The 19,055-nt window shown below is 47.1% G+C and overlaps 1 protein-coding gene across 1 annotated transcript in view; it reads left to right on the forward strand.

The window, feature by feature from the left end:
* TMEM135 (transmembrane protein 135) overlaps window positions 1–19,055 on the forward strand; it is a 62,293-nt gene that overhangs the window by 28,656 nt on the left and 14,582 nt on the right. The window contains exons 7-11 of the mRNA XM_032972806.2: window positions 8,345–8,386; window positions 11,458–11,640; window positions 13,411–13,480; window positions 13,870–14,037; window positions 15,213–15,276. Of these exons, the coding sequence (XP_032828697.1) occupies window positions 8,345–8,386; window positions 11,458–11,640; window positions 13,411–13,480; window positions 13,870–14,037; window positions 15,213–15,276 (527 nt within the window). The remainder of the gene's footprint in view (window positions 1–8,344; window positions 8,387–11,457; window positions 11,641–13,410; window positions 13,481–13,869; window positions 14,038–15,212; window positions 15,277–19,055) is intronic.

A 19,055-nucleotide genomic window follows, 5' to 3' on the forward strand; every position in this document is an offset into this window, starting at 1 on the left:
TGTGTCTGTCCTAAGAGAGCTTCAACACACATCGCTTCATTAAACCATCTATCAATGTTGGGGAGCAGTGGAATGTATGCAGCATAATAAATCATCTCATATCTGGTTCATCATCTGTTTTATTTTTCCATTGTTGCCGTCTGCTGTGGATGGAATTGCTTTCATAAATGTGCTCTGCTGGTTTTTTTTGGCTCCGGTTAGTCTGTGACCTCTGGAGATTTTGAGTCTCGATGGTCCGTACAGATATTTTACTTTGGACGAGAATTCACCGGCAGTGTTGTGTGCGCGCGTTGCTTCAGCCTCGTGTGCGCGAGAGCTTCGTGTAAGCACATGCGGCCTGTTGCGTCCACTGTTTTTGGGTTGAGATATGAATCGGAACAGTTTTATTTTATGATCATCATTGACAACGTTAAGTTCCGTCAACTTTATGTCACCAAGAGCCGACTGGAATAATGCATTGATGGGATACATATGATGAATACGTAAAAAAAAAGGGGGGGTTTTCAAAAACGGGGGGTTGGGCCGATGGGTAACTTCCTGATCCACCCATACTTGTTATCCGTGAAAAAGAGCTTCAGGGCTCATCGGATTCCTCCAGTCTAAATATAGATTCTGATTCTGGTACAATTGATTGAGCTTTCTTGATTACTTAAGTCAAAACGTTTGGATTGCCATTGCTTGCAACATGCACCCGTGCCCCGTTTTAGGTCTCTGGTGGTTAGAAGTAGCTGCGATGCTAGGGGAGATGCTGCATGTGTGACGTGAGTTCATTCTGCCCAGATTCACGCGTTCCAGAGTGGGTGACTCACAATCGGAAGGTTGTGAGTGCAAATCCTAGTTGGGGGTTGACTCACCCCCATTCCCCCCCGGGCCGATACAATTTTCACCAATTTGTGGGAGAATTGAACAGCAGTTGTTCATTTGTGAGACTCACCCCTTCCAGAGGAACGTGGACATTTCTTCCACTGTGTTCAGGGCTGGTAACAGGAGATGGGCATCGCATCAACTGCTCAACTTGAACAGGAAATCGCTTCTTTCGAAATCCAGTGGTTTTAAGATCACAGCGCTTTCGACCAGGGTTCTTTACCTGGTGGCCCGCTGGCCACATCTGGCTTGCGAAGGCAACTGGAGATATGGCTCGCCGAGCCAGAAAGAGGTGAAAGAGAGATGTCCAAGAGATGGACTCGAGAGAGCTGTCGACAAGAGGTGCAGAATAGCGGTCGCCTACAGGCGTTATGACGTCATGACAGCGTGTGACGTAATAACGTCCACATGATATCACATCGACAAGAGGTGCAGAATAGTGGTGACCTACAGGCTTTGTGACGTCATGACAGAATGTGGCATCTACACGTTATAGCACATCGTGCAGAGTGTGAAGTGTTACATCCCTAATTTGCACTGGCTTAGGAATAGGTTTCAGCACGCAGTTCAAACAATGGCATATTGTCCTTTGTGTAATGGTCAGCACACTGGACTCACAGTCCAGTGGTTGCTGGTTCAATTTCATTCCCTGGCACGCCAGTGGGAACAATGGTGCAAGTCTCAAATCCTCCCCCCACCCCCCACACCTCTGTCCACGCAGCAGCAGTGTAAACGAGTTCACCACTGTTAGGTCACCACGGTGGTGAGATGTTAACTACCTCACCTGGTATACAGGAGGTCGTGGGTTCGATCCCGACCCTGATGCCTGTTGCATGTTTGGAGTTTGCATGCTCTCCCTGTGGTCACGTGGATTTTTCTCCTCCGGGTCCTCCGGTTTTCGACACCACATTTAGAAACATGCGTTTAGAGTCTTTGGCTTTCGTACATTTCCACGTGATGAATCACTTAATTGAGCAATTACGTTCGGCCAGGTCACTTCTGAAAAAAGAGCTTCATAGCTCAGTTGGGGTTCACCTGGTAAAAAAAAAATAGTTTAGTTTTAGTTTAAATCAGCAGGTGGCATGTGGTAGGCTAAAGCGTCGGTGTAACTCCCACCTCTTCCGAGATTCCGTGCCAGCGTGAGCCAAATTCCCTCCGGAGCGGCTCTCTCGAGTTGGTTGCAGTGGGAGGGCCCCTTCTGCCAGCATGTGGTGCGAGCGAGAAATTGCAGGGCTGCGCCGTTGCCATTTTGTCTTCTTCCCAACACCACAATCAACCCCGATCGTTTCTGCGGGGCATTTTCAGCGAAGCGTCTCCAGCCGCACCTCGACACCTCAAAGAGAGACGCTCCACTGCTGCAACGGTGGAATGCGCCCTAAACACTCTCGAGTCCTTTGCCTCCTGCTCTCTTGAGACTCGAGAGGCCCCCCCCCTCCCCCCCCCGCTCGGTTTGATCTCTGCAGAGTGGCAGGTGTCGCCGCTAATGGAGCCAAGCGTTCGCTCCGCGCCGGCTCCGACTCAAGCAGGAACAGGGAGCGGCGGGGGGGGGGGGGGGGGTGGAGAGTGGTTGGGAAGAAAAAGAAACGTTTTGGAGTTTCTCCTTTGGAGGAGGAGTAGCTTTGTTGTTTGTAGCCCAGAAAGCCACTTTGCCGACCGAGCTCGGCGAGTTCTGCTCTCGTTCCGTGCCTGCTCATGCGGAAGCGAATTTTCGCGTCTTGATGTATGTGTGTGACATTGATACATTATTTATCACGGACGATGGCATGCTTTAGACTGATGGGCTTAATCTTAATTGTCTTGTGGTTGTTGTTGTTGTTGTTTGACTTGCATCCCACTGGGATTTTTTGCACACAGCGTTGGTGTACGGCGCTATTTCAGGAATATTTTGGTGTTTTTTTTTTTCCTGGATTTTCTGTTTGCACAGTCACATAATCACTTTAAGATGTTTTCTTGTTCATGTTTTTGTTTGTTGCGGTTGCACCCGATTCAAGAGCCGAATGGCTCACAGGGCTATACCAAATAAATGAACTATGAACTATAATTATATGTGATGTAAATGCATTCATAATGTACCTATTAGCTTGTTGATTGTGTAAACATGTACTTAGTTTAGACCTAGTGACCCTAGGACCAAACCTGCCTCACCTGGTTTCCCTGCCCGTGTCCTGGCACATCCCCGGACAAGGAATCGGGAGTGAGTTCAGAGTAGGCCTAAGTCACTCGTCTTCATCATCATCATCATCAACCACGGTCTATCCACTGCTGGATGAATACCAATATGCTGCATCTGATTTGCGTTTGTTGCCATATCCCAAGCATGCACGTTTTCATGCCTTCATTATCTTCGCCATGCTTTATCCACTGGTGTATGAAGAACAGAATGATGTACATGTTTTCTGATGCAAGTGTTCCTCTTTCTGCCTCATTCTTATTCCAATTTGGAACCTCTGCATGCGTCTCTGTACACTTTCCGTTCCTTACACACTTTCCAATTTCGTCGTTAATGTCCATGTTTCTGATTTCATACATCGTGACTGCTAGGTGATATGCACTGTTTCATAAAAAGATATATACCGTAGACTCGATTAGCCGCATGCGGTTTATCCAATTTGCGGATTAGCCGCGCACCTGAGATTTTGACATAAATTAATAACTTATGCATTTTCCCTTAAGCCACAATTAATAATCTAAAAACATTTACACAACATCGTTATTCTTGGAAATGTTTATTACAAGTCACGTGCTTAAACCGAACAAATGTGTGCTCCGGTTAATCCGAAATCCACGTGATCGCCTCTACAGTACAGTAGTTGCAGACCTTTACAACAGTGGGTGGAGTTTGATTGATGTTAATTGGTGTGGCTCTGCTGCTGTCCAGTAAGTGGGCAGTCTTCTGCGCGGGAGCAGGAAAGGGTCATCACTGAGCACGCTGAAAATTTATATTTTTGGATTATCCACGATTTTGAAATATACCGCGACCGCCCTCGCCGTAATTAGCGTGGATAATCAGGAGTCTACCGTGCTTCTGAACACATGCGTTTTGGAAGCACGTGACAGAAGCCATGCATATGCACAAATGTTCTTCTTGCTTTTGTCCACTTTGTTTGCGTTGTTTCTCATTCTTTTCTCTTGTGGAGTTTTGCCCGCCACATTCGCCTGCATTCAACAATGAGCATATAATTTGCATTTAATTTCACACAATAAAAAGCATATACTTTAGGACGTCCTATCCATGTATCATCAGCCTTAATGGATATTACTCTATGAATCAATGTATCGCTACATTCCTAATACTTGCCACTTGACATATAGCCAAATGCTGATTACTATTAGTGTGTGTTCCCTAAATCAACTGAAACAGATGCGATAAATCTTGATTTGAAGCTTTCGTGACTGCAGGAATCCATACTAATTATTGTGTCTACCTACGTGACTTTACCGAAGAGATGAGATAAACACATTGCAATGTCTTAAAATCTCCCCAGAATGCATTGCGCATCTGATTTGGTTAACTCACCTGGCAACATGAGGGCATATTTGGCTTTGGCGGCTTTTTGCATTGTACAAATTTGATGCCGAGCCGCAGACACTTGTTGCCACAAACATGTGTCCCAGGATGCAGAGCGATATGGGCTTATGCCCAAATTGAAATAAAAATTGTGAAGTGGTCAGGTGGCCGAGAAGGTCACAGAGCGCTGACTTGGCACCGCCGGTTCACCACGGTTGCGAGATTTTTACTACCTCACCTGGTATACAGGAGGTCTTGCGTTCGATCCCGACCCTTACGCCTGCTGGAGTATGCATGTTCTCCCTGTGGTCGCATGAAACAAAAAATCGGGTGCTCCTGTTTTTCCCTCTACATTTAGAAGCATGCGTTTTAAAGTATTTGGCTGCTATACATTTCCACGTGATAAGCTGATTTCGCTGAGCTATCATTTGTGGAAGACAGGTCGCTTCTGAAAAAGTGCTACATAGCTCAGTGGGCCTTACCCTGGTAAAAAATAAAAATTCTAATTTAGTTTTAAATAAATAGAGATCTTGGGTTCAAATCCAGGCAGCAGGCAGCGATTAAAAGTGGTTGCTTAAGTGTAGAGAGTTGATTATCTCTGCCCGGTCACCAGTGACTGCACAAAAATACCCCATTCACATGAAAGTTGAGTCCGCAAATAATTTGGCTTGATTCGAGCTCCGAAAATGTCAATGTCGCTTTGACTGTCGGGCAACGAACATTGGGACGTATTGGCGGTTTCACCGGTGCACCGTAACACACCGCTCCTCATGAAACAGTCCGTAATATAAATTTGAACCGACATTCGTCTTCCGACTACTTCGACATGACGAGAACTGATTTTGACGCGCCACCACCCCGGCAAGATTTTCTGACCGGGGTTGCGAATTTGCGGGAAAATAAATAATAACTGTGAACATTTAGCTTTTTTTTTTTGTTATATGCCGCCAATATATTTATTTTCTCTCATGGGTGGGCAGTGCAGGTGGGAAAAGTGTTGCTTTGTATGGTGCGGACCAGCATCCATCACGGAAGCAGACTCCGTGATGGTCCGCTTCCACCGGCCGTTCTCCGACAGATGAACGGTTTGCACTGCCGCGAGAAACGTCCAAATGCGCGGTATTCCGTCGGCGCAGTGCCAATGGCGCGCGACCCCGGGGGGTTAAATTCTGCGCGTAAAAAAATTACAAAAGAAACGCGAGGATCAGAAATCCCGGGGGTCACAGGCGGGCGCCGATTCGGTGAACAGAGACACCGCCACGGTGGGGAGCGCCATCACACTCGTCGTGCGGTGTTCAACGAGCCTCGCAGCCGACGGCGCGCTTTGATAATAACCATAATCATAGTGCCCCGCAGTAGCGCGAGAGATCAGAGATGTCGGGGAGGGGGGGGTGGGTGTTACCGGCACGTGCCCTGTCGTGTATAACATGCTCGGCGCCCACAAGGGGTTTGTTCCCCTTGCGCCAGTTGCGACGCGGTTTCGGATTCCGATTTCAAAGCGATGTCTCCCGGTGGTTTTGGCCTGACGCTGGGCGACAGTGCCGTAGCGCCGTGATGTTTGATGGATTCATTAGCGCTCTGTAAACGACGAGACCAAGCTTTTGTCGTGAATAATCTGGCTTTTTTTTGTTTGTTCTTGGTTAATTATGAAATTATTTTTTTATCCTACTAACTGTTAAACTAAAAACTATGTTTTATTTTACCAGATAAGGCACACTGAGCTATACAGCTGTTTTTCAGAAGTGACCTGGCCACAATTGATAGCTCATTGAAGTGGTTATCATGTGGAAATGTATCGCAACCAAATACTCTAAATGCATGTTTCTAAATGCAGAGGGATAAAAACAGAGGACCCGGAGAAAAATCCACACAACCACAGAAAGAGAGACACCGCCAACTCCGAACATACAAACGTCAGGGTCGGGATGGAACCCGCGACCTGTATACCAGGCGAGGTAGTTAACATCTTAATTGGATTTAGATTTAAAGCTTTCGTGACTGCAGGGATTCATATTCTTGGTTCTTTCGGTAAAGTCACGTAGAAGGGAAACAATAAAAATATAAAGCAATATTTTTATTGTTTTATATAAAACAATGTTTTATTTTATTATTTCGCTTCCACGTGACTTTACCGAAAGAACCAAGAATATCTTAATTAGACTTGAGCGAGCTGCTTGAGATTTTAGTCTCCCGCCCCCCTCTGTGTGTTTATGTGTCAGCATTTTCCTTCTTGTAGCCCATGTATAGTGTCTGAAGTTGCCGTTGTATTTAGGTGCTATATAAAAAAAGTCTATCAACATTGTTATCGCGTGTGGCTCAGCACTAGACTGCCCGGTGGCTCGACCGTAGAGCAAGCGGCTCGCAGTCGGGAGGTCACGAGTTCAATTCCTAGTTTGCGGTTGACTTTTCTCATCATAGCCTCAACCGTGCCAACCGTGCTAATCAGAGGTCCTGCACCTCCGATTAGCACGGTTGGCGACATACTCTGCGAAATAAGTTCAACATACTTACATCATCCCTCTGGCATGATGAATTGGGTACCACTTGATGAACAGCTGTTGTCCGTCCGATGGATAGACATGCCCCCCCACCATAGGAGAGTGAAATCTCCACCACTGGCTCTTATAGGGCTGCGAACAGCAGATGAGCATCAGTGCCTCATTGAAATTGCTTTGTCGTAGCTAAACCCTTTGTCATTGTGTGTCTGTGTGTGTATTGTTTTTGTGTAGGGGAGCGGTAGTGTAGCAGTTAGCGTGCAGTGCTACGAACCCGGCGACCTGATCCCGCTCACGGCCAACACCAGTGACATTTGAATTGGCCGTGGGCTTTCCTGATGTCGACTCGGCCTTAAATGAGTACCTGGTGCAGGATGTAAACATCAGCTCTGGGGAGACAAAGGTGGCCCCGCGTGGTGCTGGCCACCGACCCACTAGATTGCCGCGACCAGCCTTCATAGGTGCTCGTTTGCAGCACTTCCTCCGACAGTCTGTTCAGGCTATATCAGGGGGGGGATCTCCGTGTGTTTGTTGGCAAGTACCTAGATCGAGCATGGCAAGCCAGGTGCATTTGTGGGTGTGTGTGTATATAATTAGTGGGAGTGGTAGTGTAGCGGTTGGTGCGCTGCTCTACGAACCCCGTGGCAAATATTGAACGCACGCCGGGGATCAAACTCGAAGTAGGGACAGCTACTTGTGCGATGTCATCTTCTTTGCGGTCACACTGGCACAGGATGTCACGCCCGCTTGCTGCGGGATCTCCAAGCATAAATGTTACATCTTGCAATCACAGACGTTGCTGATAGCAATTAAGAGTGGGTGGTGGTAGATGGTACGGGGGAGGGGGGGGAGGTGTATGTTAAGCCAGAAATATAAGGAGATCTGTTGGATTTTTGTGCCGTTTAAAATTACAGTAACTTTAAACCCACATCGCCTTGGCTTCGCGACCATCATTAGCCTGGCATTTTGAAATGGGCGGCAATAAAAGGTTAAACCTGGAAATACTTAACGATGCTTTCGCGACCAGCTCTCATATATGGGCCCTCATAAATAACGCGGAGCAACTTACGTTGCCGGCAATTTACTAAACAGTTGGGATTTGGGACAGGGTTGGCTGTCGAAAATCCACTGGGGTGCAATAATGCAGTGGGTTAAACATTTTCCGTGGCCTTTTGCTCGTCAACTTTTATAAGCTGTCGTTCGAATAAAAAATAGAAACCCGAACACAATGCCAAGTTTGTGTTGGTGCGTGCGCGCAGAGACGCAATAAGATGTTCAGCCTCACTCAGGTTTCTCATCTACTTGTCAAGTCCCAGGCAACAGTTCTGCAGTGGAATGAACAACTCATAGGCAGTGGACTTTGATGACGACGATGATGGTGATGGTAACATGGCCAAGTCAAGTGACTCATAAACATCACTTTGTATTTACGTGGCCTAAGTTAGTATTTTTGATGTATTTGTATTTTCCTCCGCAGGTGTAAAGATGGTCTCAAGGGCTTCTCATTCTCGGCATTGAAGTAGGTTTCGTGCACACTTCTCATTTTTGCAAAGGGACATCCCCTACAAGTTATATGTTTGACATGCCTGGGCTCTCGAAGGATTCGTAATGCCCGTGTTAGAATACCGAACCATTCAAAAACAAAGCGCGCGGCTGTTGAGCCGATGCAGCCGCGTGCGATTCGAGCAGCTTATCTGGCACAATGAGGTTGTTTCCTGAAGTTAGTTTTCACTTTTGCAGGAGCAAAGTGGCTCCATGTGCTCGCGCGTCAGTATTAACAAATACATATAGGCATCACATTTCAAAAGCCGTTTGCACTCTGAACCTCTGCTTGCTGTGCACAGACTTGCGTGAGTGCACGCACGTGTTGGAGTTCCCCTGTGGGTATTAAGCGTCTGAGCTCAGTGTTAATAACGTCGTCAAAACGTTTTTGTAAAGCCATAGGCGCGCGAACAATGTTATTTCTGGGCATTTCGTTGGAAAAAATTAGTGAATAGATCCATTTATGACTATAGTCCACGGAGGTGCAGAATCGTTTGACGCACGGGGGAGGCCATGGTAGGGGACCATTAGAAGGCTGGCCAGATAAATAATAATGGCCATGTTCCAGCAATATCCATTGTTGTGCTGAACTATGCTCCGACGTCTATGTGCACCGTTTTCGCCAAGCCTGGCCAAGTTTGGCCAAATTACCCATACACAGCATTGGGAGGGCCTCGTCCATGGCTTTGACTGACATAAATTGGATCACGCTCAGGTTCCCCCCCCCCCCCCACTCAAAAGCAGCGCCTTGTTGGTGGTGTTCTCACCTGCGGACACGATGGCTGTGTATGGTGCACGTTACTGTGTACAGATACCCCGCTAAAACGAGTAATAATTTCAACTCGTAACGCGCGCGCTCTGAGAGAGAGGGAGAGCCACCCGGAGGCACGAGGAACCGCAAGCAAACAGAAAGGCAGCAGCCAAAGGTGTTCAGCGTTTTGCCAAACAATTGGCCCAAAGCTGTGCTGCCCTCTCCATATTAGGATTTGTTTCGGTCAATTAATGAGTGTTTACGTGTGGGAGGAAACCGGAGCACCCGAGAAAACCTACGCCTGGGAGGTTGCAACACTCTATCCCATACAGAAGGGAGAAATTATGAGTCCACGTTTGCTGTACCACCTTCTCCTGGCAAGCCAGGGTAAGGGCATCTCCTCAACGCCCGAGGGGAGGGAATTTCCCAACATTTGTGCGCAGGGCTGGATTAAGACTGTGTAGTCCCCTGGGCTACAGGTGGTACTGTGAGGTGCCCCAGTAATATTTTCAAAAGGAAAACAAAGTTAAAGAAAAATTAAATGTATTTTTACAAAAGCTAACAACAAATACAATTCAGCATTCACAAGTGAAGTAACTTTTCACTTAATCTCTGGAGGCCCTCCAGCGGGCAGAGGCCCCTGGGCTGCGGCCCCTAAAGCCCCCGTGCCTTAATCCGGCGCTGTTTGTGCGGTGATCCACCGGACCTCGCTGCTGCCTCAACGGTGCTGGCTTAGAGGCCACATGCATAGCCACCGCCGCCAGAATCAGAATCTTTATGTAGACTGGAGTAGGAATCCGATGAGCTACGTAGCTCTTTTTAAAATATGTCCAGAGTAGGGGCAGATCAGAAAATTACAGAAATACAAAAACCACCGCCCAGCATAAATATGGAGACGGAGAAGAAAATGTTTCGTACCATATCCTCCACACGTACAGCAAACCATATTTTGACACTCTCCTCTGCGAGATATGGGGGCCCATCACTTTCACAGTATTCAATCACAATAGGGTCAAAATAAATAAATCAGTATCTTTCGATTTTTCAGTATCTATTAATGGATCACCCTGTCCCATTGCCACTGCATGGAAGGCAACATTATAAAAATCCGTTGTGTGTGCAGCCTTCGGTACTTTACGGGGGCTTCAAAGCAACACCTAGCTTCACACAGGCGTTTCATGATTAAATATAACTTCGGAAACAATGACATTGCTTGTTATGGAAACAGCAGAGCCAAAAATGGCAAACGTAAACTTTTATCTCCGCTTAAATACCACAAATGTTTCCTTTAAAGAATTAACTTCCTGGCATTGCTGTTTAGTCACCACCTGCAGTATTCCCGTGCGTTTGATTTTTTTTGTAAATTTCCCATGGCCAAATTCTTTCCGAATTCGAGTTATTCCTCTGCACACCTTACGTTTGCGAACGCAAATAAAACCTCCCCACGCTGACCTACACGGTCCCCCAGGCTTCCTGCAGGTCCCTCGCTTTGAATCAACAAGTTCCCACTGAGATTCAATGCCTGCGAGCGTGTTTTTGTCTGCCTCTTCCGTGATGAGTAATTGCATGCACATCCACTACTGGATGAGGACCTCCGCACGCTGTGCTGGTTGCGGGGGTTATTTGACCATACTTCACCACGCTGGTCAGTGCAGGTTGGTGAAGGCGGGGAGCGTAGGACACGGGAGCATAGAACCACAGTCCGACAATGGTTTTCTCTGCAATGCCCTCTGCTGGCCGCAACCTACAACAGCTGTTTTGCATGGTGATCGCTCTCCCCAGAGTCAGTGCTGCGTAGCTTTCGAGATTTGTCGAGATCCGTCGGGTTTGGTCATGGGCACACATTTGAAGCGTGTAAATACGATCGAGCCAAAGTATCACCATGTTTTAAACCAAGCAATGGGTCCGCACTCATCTGCACATTCTCATGGCAGGGCCAGTCTTTCTAGAATACAACCACAATCCCATTGTCCTCGTAACCTACCTATTATTATTATTCCTAGGAGACTCTGAAATCCAAGAGTTAAATGGTTAGGCCCCCCACCCCAAAATAAGGGGGGGGGGGGAGGGAATCGGTTAACTTCCATAGTTTATATGTGGGTGTTTTCAAGTGTATATTGAATTCAAATAAGAAAAATCAGATTTTAAATTATTCGTAAAATCCTGACTCTTACCGCCCCTCCACGTAGGTTGCCATGGCTACGTCGCCGGCGTTGAGCGGTGTGCGACAACGGTTGCCCCCACCCACCGCGTCACGTCATGTCGCGTCATGTCGCGTGTGCTTGCGCGCACCGCAGGTTCCTGGTGGGCAAGGAGGAGCGGCTGGACCACGCCCCCGAGGCGTTGCCAGTGGACCGGGCGGCCGCGGCACGTGCCGACGACTCGGAGCGACCGGCAGCGGCGGCTGCGGCGGCGGCGGCGGCGATTCCTGGCGACAGGCCGTCCCGCCTGGCACTCATCCGCTACCTCGTCCGCCTCCTGTAATGAGCGCGCGGTCCGTCTGTGAATGATGCGCGCGCCGGTGGTGGGGTGGGGTGGGGGGGGGGGGGCTTACGCCGCGTGATAAACGTTGCCGTGGTGCCCGGGGATGCCGTCCTGCTCGCTCAGACCTAGAGGCCCGCCGTGGTTGGGTGACAAACGTTTGAGCGAAAAGCTAAAAACAAGTTCGTGAATGCAACGGTCTGACCCCAGTGCCCCTACTGGTCATCTGTGATTCCTCCAGCATAAATAAATATTCAGATGCTGAATGAAGGTGTCCTAAAAAAAGAAGAAATGTATATGAGCGGGCATTGTGACGATGGCCCTTCCTTCGTAGCCTTCCCGTAGTTAAAACCGTGCAACTCTCTCCCTTTGCCATCCACAAATGTGCACAGCCCCATTTCTTTAATTGTTAATAAAGTCTCAAGGAGGCCTAAAGTCAGACCTCCCAAGACTCTCTCCACCCATTGGCCTGCACAGCCCCAGGCCAAGGTGCTCACCTGAACCAGGCAAAGGGGGGACCCCCTAAGCAAGGAAAAGTCCCACTCCTCGACCTGTACTGCAACCATAGACGTATTAAGAAAATCAATACCATGCGCAAGGATTCTCTCTGACAATTGCAACGTGGAATTGATCCCGGTAAGTGTTGGCACCAGCGAAGCCGGCGGGTAGCTGTCAGGATAAAGCGCGTTTGCACGTATGCATGTTGTATTTTTTCTTGCCTCTGGTTTTTTACACCTCTAAAGTTTCGGCAAAGCTTGAAAATTTTGATGGTTTTCAGTGCACCAAGTCCCCAGTAGCGACGCACGTTTATACCAAAGCATTGTCAATATTGGATCATCGATACTAGCGTTATAGTGTCCATACCATATACGGACAAATGTACAGAGGTAATGCATAAACACTCTCAGCTATAGTGGGAAAGTGTTACCTAGGAGGAACTCAGAAGCAAAATAATTTCAAATAAAGTATATCTGAAATAGCAAAGGGTGGATTCTTATAATTGAACACGTCAATTGCTTCAAACGTGAAAAATTTCCACCATGTTGATTTTCAATTTGTCGTCGTTGCCACAACAACGACCACCCTTGTGATCTGATCCCTCCAATCAGGGGACCTTTTTTTTGTTTTTACAACTGCAACAAGCAACGCACCCATAGACGGGTGTTAATTATTACCCTACTGCTGCAGGCCACGATAAGTGAAGCGACAGAGTCGAGAGCAGTAATGGTGTTAGCGACACTATTCCAAGGAGAATGCATGATTGAACTCGCGCATTTAGTGCACGCTGCCCACTCACGCACAGTCACCGCATCCTTCTCGCTCACTTCCCACTCCCCGCTCACGCGCAGTCATCCCCTTTAACTCTCTACGCTCCTGGTGACAGCGCTGCCATCCTCACCACTTCCTCGCTCGTCACCGCTTCTGCGATATCCTCACACCTACCGCCGTACCCCACCACCCATGTGTCTCACTTTCGTGTCTCACTTTCGGCCACTTTCGAGTCTCACTTTTGGCCACTTTCGACAAACGCGTCTTAACTTCTCGGTTGTCCCGCACCTCCGATCAGCACGGTTGGCTACGTATGGTGCGAAAGACGTCCAACAAACATACGTATGTACGTAACTTGCCGTCCGTAAATAACGCTCAAGGGCAAAACTTGCATTTCCTCCCAAGCTTGTGTGAATACGCAAGTCTCTATTATAGTGACATAAGCGATGCCCAACGGTGAGAAATGTGTTTTGTCGTTGTTTCCGGCCAACTGCGTGCAGCGTCAAGAGTGGCCCAAGGCACCGATGCTGCAAGCATCACAATGAAAACTGCATCTATTACAGCTTCAAGGTTAGCTCTGGATCCTTTGATGGTCGAGGCTATTCTGTCAAGCATATATAATCTCTTACGTTACCCGATGTGACCCTGGGACAGCATCCAGCCACACCTGTATTCTCGGCCACGGTCATTGACCTCTCTGCCGCACGCTAGAAAAACGTGGACCTCTTTTTTTACCGGAGCAACCTGCACCGAATTGAGACATTGATGCAGGCCTACCCACTATGCACTCTGCGTTTGTGCGATTGAGCTGTCCGTGTGTGCGATTGTGCTATTCGTGCAAGTACGATTCTGCTGGTTTTGTGTCGGTGAGAGTGATGGCACTGCATTTTATGTGATTGTGCTGCTCGTGTGTGTGTGATCGTGTGCGTGTGTGATTTCACCGTTGGCGTGCGCGTCAGGCGTTCGTGCGGATGTTCAGCGTCGGCTACCTGATCCAGTGCTGCCTGCGCGTGCCGGCCGCCATTCGCCACCTGTTCACACGGCCCTCGCGCGTCCTCCCCACGCTCGTGCACCGTGAAAACTTCCGCCTCGGGGCCTTCCTCGGGTCCTTTGTCAGCCTCTACAAGGTGCTCGGCGCAGGCCCGAGTGCGGCCCTGCGACCCTGACAACTGTGCGCGTGGCGATGCAGTGACGTCACCGCTTTAAATAGAATCGCTATCAGAATGTTTATGCTGGAGGAATCCGATGGGCTATGAAGATATTTTTCACAGGCGTCCAGTAGGGGGTCAGGTCAGAACGTTACATCAACAAATAATACAAACAGCATGATAGGGAGTGCAAATTATAGGCAAGGTAAACAAATTGCTTAAATATATATATACGAATAAAACTAAACTAATTTTTTAATCTTAATAGGTAAGGCCCACTGAGCCATTAGCATCTTTTTCAGAAGTAACCTTGCCACAAATGATAGCTCAACGACGTGGCTCATCATCTGGAAATCCACAGCAGCAAAATAATCTAAATGACGCATGTTCCTGAATGTAGAGGGAAAAACCAGAGGAGCCGGAGAATAAAATTCATGCGGCCACTTGGGGAGCCACAGGCCGCAGACGTATATCAGATAAATAATGAGAAAGATGGAAGACGTATTCAGAAGAGGAACATACGAGGGACAGGATATGTATTCGGAAGACCGTGCCTCCCGCAACTCCAACAAGCACGGTTGGCTGCGTACGGTGCGAAAGAAGTTCAAGATACATAAGAAGACAGTGCTATTTTCAGAATAAGGACATAAGAAATAGAAAATAGATGCAATGGGAAATGATGTGGGAGACAAGCACTGCCCGCACATGTGCACAGGACATAAGTTAAGTGAAGTTTACCCTCTCACTCGGGAATGGCGTCTGCAACAGTGCTGAAATGAAAGCGTACTGGATTCTACTTGGGTAAATTATTGTAAGGGAGGTCCAACTACTTAGAGCTTCCAAGAGTTGTGGTTATGTTTGAACTAGTGAATTATATATGATAGAAGAGCTGCGATGCGCAGTGATAGAGCACATGCTTGCAGCACCCACACCACTGCAATGCGCTGAAGTCCTCTGCAGTCCTCTGCAGTCCTCTGCAGTGCGTCAGATACGGGGTGTACCGTGACCTCCAGCGGGTGGAACACGACCACCGCAGGTGGCCTCGACGGGCGTCTAACGCGGCACGCACGCACGCACGCACCGTGGCGCCAGCGACTGAGAGTTTGCCGGTGCGTGGCGTTGTGTGTCCGTGTGCTTGTCTTTTTGTAATGCAGGGGACCAGCTGCCTCCTGAGATGGATGAGGAATTTGGACGACGAACTGCACGCACTTCTCGCCGGTGAGAGGCGCCCGCGTGTATCACTTTATTTAGAATCAGAATCTTTATTTATCCTCGAGAAATGCGACGAGCTATGAAGCTCTTTTTCACAGATGTCCAGTAGGGGCGGGTCAGGAAGCAGTGTGTTGTGAATGCCATCGGTTACGTTACTTGCGTCAGTGTTCAGTTTGGTTCGTATTCGTTCCCACGCTCGGCTGACACCGCCCGTCACGGGCGTCTTGCTCATCGTAACGCGCTGAACACAAAAAAAAACTCTAAACATTCCTCAGTAACTCTGCTATAAAATTCACAACTCCGATTATCACGGTTGGCTACGTAAGGTGCGAAAGTAGTTCTACATACATATGTACAAAGTATATAAAATGTAGTTTGGCGACCTGTACAGCAAAATGTTGATTATGAGTTATAAAAAAAAAAGTTCATAGGCCATTGTTAATGAAGAGTGTGTTCACCTTTTTTATGGTATCTGTGGGTCAAACAAGGCAAGGGCTCTAAACTTCCTAAGCAGCTCCCTCCTCCACCTCCTTCCATCCTTCATTTAAATCTCACCTCTTCTCCGTTGCCCATTCTCTTGAACTAACTAAACATAACTCTTTTTTTATTTTACCAGGTAAGGCCCCACTGAGCTATGTGACCTGGCTATCACAAATGACAGCTCAATTAAGTGACTTATGGTGCGGAAATTTATAGGAGCAGCTAAATAGTCTTAAGCGCATGTTCATTCGGAATGTGGAGGGAAAAAGCGGAGGACCCGGAGAAAAATCCACATGACCACAGGGAGAACATGCACACTCCAAATATACAGGTACCAGGGTTGGGATCGAACCCACTAATTCCTGTATACCAGGCGAGGTAGTTGACATCCCGCCACCTCCATTTCTTTCCTTCCCTACGCTTTCCTTACCCCTGCTCACCCTCTATCATGGTCACCCATTCCTCATCCTTTGCACGCCCCTGCCATCTAAATAATTTACTTGTTTATAACCGGTTTAAGTATGTTAATCGTTTTCATCAAAGCTGCTCTATGAATATAAAATAAGATAAGATCTCGTGGGCAGAAGGAAGTTGCTGTAATTTTGGGTAAAAGCCAATAGATTGTCGAGTCACTGACTCGGGTTTGCGAATGACCCATGCAACGATGCATCGTGAATCATCATCATGTAACCAAGTGTACAAATATGTTGATTACCATCGTGTAAACGCATTATTTCAATTATTATTTATATTATCTTTTTGCATATCGGCTAGTTCAGAGAAAGAATAACAAAATAAAAGTTGCATCTATATGATCATAAACTATTATTTAGGGCAACAGAACCCTCTGTAATTAAATGATGGGCTCAAATTTTTGCCGGTATCAACTCATGCCATCATCCCTCCAGGGTGTATAGAATACCTACCACCTAGTGGGACGTCACCATTTCATAGAATGTCATCAGTGGGAGGTGGTTTTGTAAAGGGGAGTATAGGCCTTACCGTATGAATGTGGAATTTCCATCACTGACGCAAGATAACCTCTGACGATGAGCACCACCCAGTGTTCATTTGAGTACAGGCATATGTTGACTTTTGACAACATGTGTAGTGTAGCATTCTGAGACGCAGTCTTGCTAAAGGTATAAGCATGTTTTGATTAAAGCTTTCGTGACTGCAGGGATTCATATTCTTGGTTCTTTCGGTAAAGTCACGTAGAAGGGAAACAATAAAATAATAAAAATATAAAACAATAAAATTCTCACGACGTTTCTACAAACTAAGTTGCCTCTGTGGTAGTAGTTACATTGGAGAAACCAAACGACATGTCTCGGACCGCATTCGTGAACACAAAGCAGACCTGAAACACGGTAGGACCAACACCTCGGCCGTGGCAGATCACTGTTATAATTCAGTAGGTTCACATGACATTGACTTCTCCAAGACAGAGGTTCTTTGCAAGCCATCTGGCTACCATGAGAGATTCGTTCATGAGGCTATCCACATATACAAACAGAGACAATTTCAACCGAGAAGATGGATTCTGGCTTAGCAATCATTGGAAGGATTTGATAAACCATTTCGGGTCTTAATTGATTGATCACGCTTCAGGTGGTTTTCAGACCGCATCCATTATTTTTCGTCTCCCTCCTCTTTTCCGAACATAGATGGACTCGTCCATCTGAACAAACTGTCAAATCTCTCTCCGTGGTGCTAACGTTAAAAATAACCGCCACTTTTTTTAAAATTTTCTTGTGGTTTTCACACTTGATGATGATTGCTTGTGTTGCAGTCGAAACGTCGTGAGAATTTTGTTTTATATTTTTATTATTTTATTGTTTCCATTCTATGTGACTTTACCGAAAGAACCAATTATATATATTTATTATATAAATATTCCACCCAACTCGATGATATGTTATCATGTGGACGCAGGTTGACTATATACAACTGGGTGACTATGTACAGTGAGGGAAAAAAGTATTTTAACCCCTGCTGATGTTGTACGTTTGCCCACCGACAAGAAATTATCAGTCTGTAATTTTAATGGTAGGTTTATTTGAACAGTGAGAGACAGAATAACAACAACAAAATCCAGAAAAACGCATGCCAAAAATGTTATAAATTGATTTGCATTTTAATGAGGGAAATAAGTGTTTGACCCCTCTGCAAAACATGACTTAGTACTTGGTAGCAAAACCCTTGTTGGCAATCACAGAGGTCAGACGTTTCTTGTAGTTGGCCACCAGGTTTGCACACATCTCAGGAGGGATTTTGTCCCACTCCTCTTTGCAGATTTTCTCCAAGTCATTAAGGTTTCGAGACTGACGTTTGGCAACTCGAACCTTCAGCTCCTTCCACAGATGTTCTATGGGATTAAGGTCTGGAGACTGGCTAGGCCACTCCAGGACCTTAATGTGCTTCTTCTTGAGCCACTCCTTTGTTGCCTTGGCCGTGTGTTTTGGGTCATTGTCATGCTGGAATACCCATCCACGACCCATTTTCAATGCCCTGGTTGAGGGAAGGAGGTTCTCACCCAAGATTTGACGGTACATGGCCCCGTCCATCGTCCCTTTGATGCGGTGAAGTTGTCGTGTCCGCTTAGCAGAAAAACACCCCCAGAGCATAATGTTTCCACCTCCATGTTTGACGGTGGGGATGGTGTTCTTGGGGTCATAGGCAGCATTCCTCCTCCTCCAAACACGGCGAGTTGAGTTGATGCCAAAGAGCTCCATTTTGGTCTCATCTGACCACAACACTTTCACCCAGTTGTCCTCTGAATCATTCAGATGTTCATTGGCAAACTTCAGACGGGCATGTATATGTGCTTTCTTGAGCAGAAGGACCTTGTGGGCGCTGCAGGATTTCACTTCTTCACGGCATAGTGTGTTACCAATTGTTTTCTTGGTGACTATGGTCCCAGCTGCCTTGAGATCATTGACAAGATCCTCCCTTGTAGTTCTGGGCTGATTCCTCACCGTTCTCATGATCATTGCAATTCCACGAGGTGAGATCTTGTATGGAGCCCCAGGGCGAGGGAGATTGACAGTTCTTTTGTGTTTCTTCCATTTGCGGATAATCGCACCAACTGTTGTCACCTTCTCACCAAGCTGCTTGGCAATGGTCTTGTAGCCCATTCCAGCCTTGTGTAGGTCTACAATCTTGTCCCTGACATCCTTGGAGAGCTCTTTGGTCTTGGCCATGGTGGAGAGTTTGGAATTTGATTGATTGCTTCTGTGGACAGGTGTCTTTTATACAGGTAACAAGCTGAGATTAGGAGCACTCCCTTTAAGAGTGTGCTCCTA

The sequence above is a fragment of the Petromyzon marinus genome, chromosome 49, assembly GCF_048934315.1.
Source record: "Petromyzon marinus isolate PM22_M1 ecotype Great Lakes invasive population chromosome 49, UKy_Petmar_22M1.pri1.0, whole genome shotgun sequence".
NCBI lineage: Eukaryota > Metazoa > Chordata > Hyperoartia > Petromyzontiformes > Petromyzontidae > Petromyzon > Petromyzon marinus.